The 8,340-nt window shown below is 44.2% G+C and overlaps 1 protein-coding gene across 1 annotated transcript; it reads right to left on the bottom strand.

The window, feature by feature from the left end:
* Positions 1 to 5,995: 5,995 nt before the first annotated feature.
* On the bottom strand, positions 5,996 to 7,009 carry EDB93DRAFT_1105898 (uncharacterized protein; the record flags this gene model as incomplete). The annotated part of the gene is made up of 5 exons (XM_041447555.1): positions 5,996 to 6,046; positions 6,133 to 6,250; positions 6,311 to 6,365; positions 6,419 to 6,764; positions 6,818 to 7,009. 5 exons carry the CDS (start codon positions 7,007 to 7,009, stop codon positions 5,996 to 5,998), a joined length of 762 nt encoding a protein of 253 aa, XP_041305230.1.
* Between the last annotated feature and the right edge of the window lie 1,331 nt (positions 7,010 to 8,340).

Here is an 8,340-nt window from a genome sequence, read left to right as displayed (position 1 = left end):
ATTACGCAACAGGAGCGGTTCTCTCTCAACTGATGGAAGATGGATTATGGCATCCAGTAGCATATTACTCTAAGTCAATGAATGATGCGGAAAGAAATTACGACATTCATGATAAAGAGTTATTAGCGATCATTAGAGCGTTGGAGGAGTGGAGGCACTATGTGCAGGGAGCACCTCACCCGGTTGAAATATGGACAGATCATAAGAACCTAGAATATTTCATGACGAGTCAAAAGTTGACCAGAAGGCAAGCTAGATGGAGTCTTTTCCTAGCGGAGTATGAATTTACACTCCAACACAAGCCTGGTGTGGTTAATGACAAAGCAGACCGTCTTTCTCGGAGATCAGACCATAGAGGGGGGGTAGAAAACGATAACTCAGATCGCATTCCTTTTGAAACCGGAATTCTTTACCGTAAAAGCTGCTAAGAGAGGTCAAGTTTTGGTGCATGGAGAGAAACATTTACTCCAAAAGATACGAAAATGCACAGAACGAGAACCTGAAGTCGCTAAAGCAGTTAGAAACGCTAAAAGCAGCACCGGTTCAATTGCGTAGAGGAATCGAAGAGTGGAATGTGGAAGATGGATTGGTGTTATTCCGAGGATTAGTTTACGTTCCAAATGATAAAGAGATCCGCCGAGAGATATTGGAGTTGTTTCACGACTCTCCACCGGCTGGACATCCTGGACGAGCTAAAACCTTAGAATTGATTTCCAGAAACTATTGGTGGCCTTCAATGACGAAGTATGTCCACGATTACGTAGATGGTTGCGATAGGTGCAAACAAACGAAAGTGCTTCCGAGTAGACCAACGGGGCCTTTACAGCCAAATGAAGTTCCAGAAGGACCTTGGCAGACAATCACCTGTGACCTGATAGTGGATTTGCCGAAGAGTGAAGGGTGTGATAGCATATTTGTAGTCGTTGATCGATTTTCGAAAACAAGCACACTTCATTCCCACCACCTAAAGACGTAGACTCGAAGGGTATTTCCGAGCTATTTCTGAAAAATGTATGGAAACATCATGGAACACCGAAGAAAGTGATCTCAGATAGAGGAACTCAGTTCATATCAAAGTTCATGGGACAAATGTCAAAAAGATTAGGAACGAAATGGTCTGCGTCGACCTCCTATCACCCTAGAACCGATGGACAGACTGAACGCGTAAACCAAGAAGTCGAACAATATTTGCGCATGTTCACGTCATACAGACAGAATGATTGGGTATCTTGGCTGCCGATAGCAGAGTTTTCACATAACAATGCAGTCACAGTAACCGGTCACAGTCCGTTTAAAGTTCTCTATGGGTATAACCCAGATTTCACGATTCATCCAAACTCTATGTCCGTAATTCCCGCCGCCGATGAGAGAGTTGATCAAATGAAAGAAGCGAGAGATGATGCCGAAAATACTCTGAAAATGGTCAATGAGCGCATGAAGCGTTTCTACGACAAAGGAGTAAAAGAAGCACCTCAGTATAAGATAGGAGACAAGGTCTGGCTTGACGCAAAAAATCTTAAACAACGTCGTCCGAGTCAAAAACTGTCAGACCGTCGTCTAGGTCCCTTCGAAATACTAGAGAAGATCGGTGAAGTGAACTACAAGTTGAAATTGCCGGAAAAATATCAGATCCACCCGGTTTTCCATGTAGAATTGCTTACGCCATATCACGCATCTCGATTGATTCCTCATCCTCCTCCCAACCGACCACCTCCAGAATTGATTGACGATCGGGAAGAATTTGCTGTAGAAGAAGTACTAGATAGCCGATTGTTCCGAGGAAAGCTGCAATACCTAGTGAAATGGGAAGGATACCCGAAGGAAGAGTCATCTTGGGAGCCAGAAGAGAAATTTGAAGAATGCCTCCAATTCCTTTAGCGGAGTTCCATAAGAAGAATCCCACAGCCGCAGCCGGAAAATACCGAAGAATCAAAGGCTCAGTACTTTTTACGGAAGATTTCAAACGATGGAGAGAAAAGAATATCCGACCTTCATTCGTTCGTGATGACACTCACCTTAGAGAGGGGGTAATGTCACGAGTACCTTTAACAAATCATTATTCTTTCCTGAATCTTCCTAAGCGCCAATACACAGCGCCTAAGTCAAACCCTAACCCTACCTTGAAAGCGTCTATCATCCCCGAAATACCTTTAGCGCCTACAACACGTGTCTTCGATGTGACTGATGAAGAAGACGAGTTCTTTGATTGTGAATAGATTAGATAAGATAAGATATGGTCACGTAATGCTTCTTTAATATTCTACAATGTTCTATGGTACGATTCCTTTTCTCTTTTTATGATTGGCTAGTAGTTGTAACTCAGTTTCAATCTCCGTCTCAATAGTTGTATATAGGTAGCATGTCTTGGTCGATAGTTCCTTAGTTCAAACCTCTTGTATCTACATTGTAGCAATCCAAGACGTACTTGCTCCTCTTACTCTTTGTCCGATATCCTTGTTTGAGTCCTAGTCTTCGACCCAGCGTTAATTCGTTATTGGGTTGTGACAAATGTGTTCTTTGCATAACATGAGACATGCAAAACTCACCCACATTCTCATGCCTCACGCGCGCAACTTTCCTGCACCATGCGCATTGTTCCCACGCCTCACACGCCACAGCTGCATCACCCCTCGCATCTCTATAGTCATTGCAATAGTTATGCATCACTTGGATATCATTGCACAACTACTCCCTTGTGTTTCTGCGTAACGTGATGTGTGATACCCATGTGCATTCCCGCGCCTCGCACATCACAGCCGCATCTCCTCCACAGCTTCAGAGTCATCAGGATAGGCACACATCATTCAAGTATCATTGCATAAACACCCCCATGTGTTTCCGTTCTAATGTGACATGCAATGCCCTTGCGCATGCATTGTTCCTGCGCCTTGCCCATCACAGCCGCATCACCCACCCATTTTTATAGCTTTCAGAATAGCCACACATCACTCAAGTATCATCACGCAACCACCCCCCTCACATTCCTGCATAACACAACATGCAATGCTCATGCACATTCTCACACCTCATGTGCGCATTTTCCCATGCATCACACATACTAAGCCACACATTCCGTGCTGGCACTTCACATACCCTTCATACACATTTGCCACTCTACAACCCAAGCAACACACACACATCACATTTGCATACTATTCTGCCAATCTCATATGCAATCCTCACCACACATGCACTGAGTGGGGACACTCAGAATTTAAGTCCCCAGGAGATGTAGAGACTCATGCCTCTCATTGTGCAATATTGCACTTTACACCCACACAGCACATAGCACGAACTTGCAGCATCACTTCCTAAGTTATCCTCAGCTATTCCCATATAAGGCGCCGCTTTCCCACGCATCATGTGATGTGCACGCACCTTTCCTGCCCCACACATTGCATGTGCACATGCGCTTTCCTGCGCTTAAGCGCCCTATAAGTGCCGGCCATCCAGACACATCCATCCACTGTCCACCAAGTTCCCTAGTGCATATATTTCCATTTTGAACTTATTTACATATCATACCACCTTTATTTTATCATGGATCCTTACTCACATATAGCTTTACATACTCGGCTCAGTAGCACTTCAGCTCGGCTTTGCTGACAGCACTTAGGCGCCATACTTAAGTGCCAGCAGTAGATATCTTTAGCCAGTTTTCACTTTCCCAAGTTTTCTTTTCCCAGTAGTGGCAGTAAGAATTCATTTTCTGAGCATTGGAATAGCAACTCCCAATAAGCCTACATCACAGTAGCTATTGGCACTCTATCTCTTGCATCACATTCTCTATTACTTTGCTCTACACTTACTTTCATTGCCTCATATCTCTATCATTGCTTAAACCACTGGCGCATCGAGCATGCTTCGCTTTCCCACACATGCACACCGCTTTCCTGTGCTCGCCTCCAATGCATACCCGTGCTTTGCATTGGCCAACTAGTAGCACCTTCCGTGTGCATTTCAAGACCTTTGCTGCACTTGCTTCCCCTTTAGGATTGAACGCACTTGTCTCGCCAAGTATAGCAGACTAGGCAGCGCACCTACAACATTTATATATCAGTAAGGAGCATTGTTTGCACCTTGCTGAGTTGTACTTTCTACAATGGGTCGTCCGCTATCTTAAAGGCACACACGAGATACAGCTTGTTCTTGGCAGTGACCACACAGCACATCTCCTCACCTACACTGACAGTGACCTTGCAAGCTGCCCAGATACTCATCAATCTGTCAGTGAATACTGCTGCTCACTTGGCAGTGGCTTCATTACTTGGAGTGTGCACGAACAGAAGACAGTTTCACTATCTACCTGTGAGGCTGAGTATGTGGTAGCTTCTGAGGCTGGCAAGGAGATCAACTGGCTTTGAACCTTGCTACTCGAACTTCACTGAAGATTCCTCTTTCCACGCTCGGGTCAAACATATTGACATGGCTTATCACTCTATTTGTGAATGTGTGTCCCTATGTGAGCTCAAACTCCACTATGTTCACTCGAAAGACAATGTTGCCAATATTTTCACTAAAGCACTTGCAAAGAAGGATTACAAATGGCTTTGAAATCATCTGGGCCTCCAGTGATTCAGTTGAGGAGGAGATACACATCACATTGAGGAGGAGTGTTGATGTATGGATGTGCACATGCAACGCAACATGGAGTATGATTGTTGGTATGTGTTACAATAACATTTACTCCTATTTTCATTTTTCTTTTCTTGTAACCATGACGCCGACTCTAGGCTCGGCTATTCTCTTATCAAGCGGGCTGTCCACACTTCTCTTCTTTCTTGATTGTAACATAGATACTATCTTGTGCCGCATGGCGGTTTCACCTATCTTTGCTATCTTGATAGGTTGTACTCTTTTTCCTATCTCTGTTACTTTTCTTGTCGCGGCTACGCCGCTTCCTTTTACCTATATAAACCCCATGTACCATAGCTGTATTCCTTAACTTAATCTACTGGGTTTTCCCCTTGAAACCTGATCTACTAAGGTCTCCACCCTTAGTAGCCTGAACTCTGATTCTAAGACAGTCACTCACTGTCTTAGCCTGAAACCCTTGATTGCGGTAGAAGTGCTAAAACCACTCGCCGCTGATCCTGCATAGAAGCTGCGGCTCGTGCAGTAGGAACCACCAGAAACCTTCCTTGTATTAGGAAGGCCGACAAACTGTTCGCCTGACAGGTCTATTCTGACCGGCAACAGCAGAACTATCCCAGTCGTAACAGTATGTTGGTATTCCAACATGGATGCTTATATACTTGTCCCCTTTGTGTTCTCCCTTTCCCTCAGTCTCTTACACCAAGACAGAGGGTATGTTTTATTATCACTTACATGCCGCCTAGACACTATGGACACACGTCAATCTATTGAGATACCATTAGTGTCTAGGCGGCATGTAAGTGATAATGAAACATACCCTCAGTCTTGGTGTAAGAGACTGAGGGTATGTTTCATTATCACTTACATGCCGCCTAGACACTAACAGTATCTCAATAGATTGACGTGTGTCCAGGTATATAGCAATATAGTCTCTTACACCAGGACTGAGGATTGACATGTGTCCAGCATTTACATGTTGCAATTGCTGTTTTGCTCATTATTCATCATAGTCTCGCTTGATACTCTCGGATCAGCGCTCAGAAAATAATTCAGAGTGCCTGACTAAGCTTCTATATTTGATTTAATTAAGATGACTGTCACGCTGTCACGGGGGGGCATCTTTGAAGTTTTGGCAGTGTATGTCAAGAGGTAGGGGGAATTCAAATATCTGATATCAACCTGGACAAACTTCCCATACCACATCTAAAAATTTGACTTGGTAGAAATGTAGTTTGAAAGTCTTGCAAGAGTTGCCATTTTGGTTAGCACAAAATTTTAGTTCATAAATGCCTGGTTTTGGTTATGTTTGAACCCTGAGTCAGATATCACAAAATTTAGTGTGAGATTTCAAGACAATGTGAGATTATCAGTGTGATACATGTGTTATCTACTAGTAGTACTAGTACAAGAGCAGTACAAGATTCACAAAGCCAGCGTAAAAAAACAGTATCTACAATGACAGTGCTTGCATCAGTCCAATTAGCAACACATATATTGTGTTCAGTCTCCAGGAGCAGGTGAAAAACAAAAATGTACCTGGTCGAACGTGTAGATGTGCATGAAGACAAGTCCATCACCCTCCATTGTGATCTTCTTGATCACCAGTTTACAGTAGACAACAGGTGGTGTGGTACTGTGTATCAGTGGAAAGAGTCTATATGTGTTGAAGACGCCATCATGTGCAAACTCAACAAACTTTCCATGGGTCACTGACAATGTGTTCGCGACATCTCGGCAGTGTTTGTTGGTGATGAAGTCTTTGAACATCACTAATAGATTGTGTGAGCATGATATTAATGATCCACATAGTACTAGTACTTACTACCATGTCCGAAGCATTGTGGCAATGAGTTGCGGATGGCATTTGTTAGCATTGTTTTTTTCGTGACTTTGTCAGTGGTCATCACATTTATGGTAAATAGTTCACACAATATTCTTTTGGTTGCACCCTTTACCGTCTGGCAGACAGTTGGGTCCGGGACTGTCAGAAGGGTAGTGGTAGAGTTAGAGGGTGCAGATAGTGCTGCAATCTGTGACATGGACCTTTCAGGTGCAGATGGATTAGGTGGGTTTTGGGGGTGGGTAGTCGGGTAGGGGGCTACTCGTGGTGTGGGTGGCATTGCCCATTGATTCCCTTGTTTTTTGGCGAGCCTTGCCAGGCCCACCATCTAAATCAATCAATTTGTATTAGTATTGAACATATCGAAGAATAAAGACTTACATGCATGACGTCCATCTGGGGGATTTTGCCTTGTTGCATGAGTGTCGTAGCTGACATGCTTGTGCCGGCTGTGCTAGGACCCTGGAATGATTGTGAGGGCGTCTCTGAAAGTGATTGGTCCTGGAAGAATGAATCCTGAGAAGGTCGGTCATCGAAGCCACCACTCTGCATACTACTAAATGTACTGGTCATGTTGGGCTGTAAAACTTTGAACTTTCAGCGACACAAATTCTAAGGAACTTATGGTCGGTCACATGTGCATCAAAGGTAAAATAGGGCATGTGGGGCTGTTCCGTAGGAATGCAAAGTTGGTCGGTCGCTGGCTGACCCGATGGGTTGAGACCAGATCCTCATGGTGGTTTTGGGACTTTGGCTTTGCTTTTTCGCTGGGAACCATGACCAATAGGCATTCAAATGTTGTGGGGGTAAGGATGTGAGAAATGCCTGCATTTAACTTGTGAATAGTACATAGGAGCAACATTACACGAACTTTACAAAACTGGGAACACAAGGCAGGCTGATAAGGTGATTTACGAACATTCACTACTGAAAGGCAAAAAGAGGAAAAGGGTGTGGCATGATAAGACGATCTATGAATGGAAGAAAATGATTTATGAATGGCCGGAGCGGGCAAAGCACTATATGGAACGGTCAAAGTGTGCATATGAACGGTTGAAGGTGGTTATGAACAGTCGAAAGCGGTTATGAGCAAGTGAAGAATGGGCAAAGCAAAGCGGCATCAGTTGATAACAATCTATGAACATGATTTCACTGATATCGATCAGTGTGAGCAGCATTAATGATTTGGCAGTCACATACCACATGGTAGTCACAACTGCATGCTGCACAGGCGCTGCTGGCCCGGCTGCCTGCCATGATTTTCATCATCATCTTTGTGATCCGTATCAGCATCGGTATCAGAGTCTGTATTGGTACCGGCATCTGTGAAACCCCCACACAGTGTATGTGTGATGCTGTCCCTATTTTCAAAGTACCAACAAAACGAGGTAGGTAGGGGCCCTTGCTGGTAGATTCCAGTAATTCATGCCTGGCATGTGGACCTAGACATCTTGAGACTGAGTCTGCTTGACCAGTGATGGCACGAAGCATTTCGCACTCATTGTCATAGACGGCTTGAAGTTAATTTGTGTTGTCATCAAGTTCTGTGCCATCATGCTCAGAAAACAAGTTTCTGATCTTCTTGAGCTGTTCATCTTTCATGTTGAGGCAAGCTCTGTTCTCCTGGTGAAGTGCCTGATTGAAGGCCATCATATGCTCTGCACACTCAACCTGCCACAGTGATGTTGCCACTTGAAGGCGAGTGGCCTCACAGCTAGCAAGTAATACCTTAAAGGCTTTGTACAGGGTGTCAAGGCTCATTTGTGAGAGGCTGCTAGATACAACATCCTCGTGCTTTTAAATATACTGTGTAAGAACGGTGTGGAACAAAGAAAGAAAATAACAGATACCTCTTGAGGTTGTTCAGTAGTAAAGTCTGGTTCATGTACTCATCCTATGATGCG

This window comes from Suillus bovinus (genome assembly GCF_016758785.1).
Source record: "Suillus bovinus strain UH-Sbo-P2 chromosome Unknown EDB93scaffold_50, whole genome shotgun sequence".
Classification (NCBI taxonomy): Eukaryota; Fungi; Basidiomycota; class Agaricomycetes; order Boletales; family Suillaceae; genus Suillus; species Suillus bovinus.
Note: the sequence above shows the minus strand (reverse complement) of the source record. Positions and strands in the feature narration are given on the sequence as shown.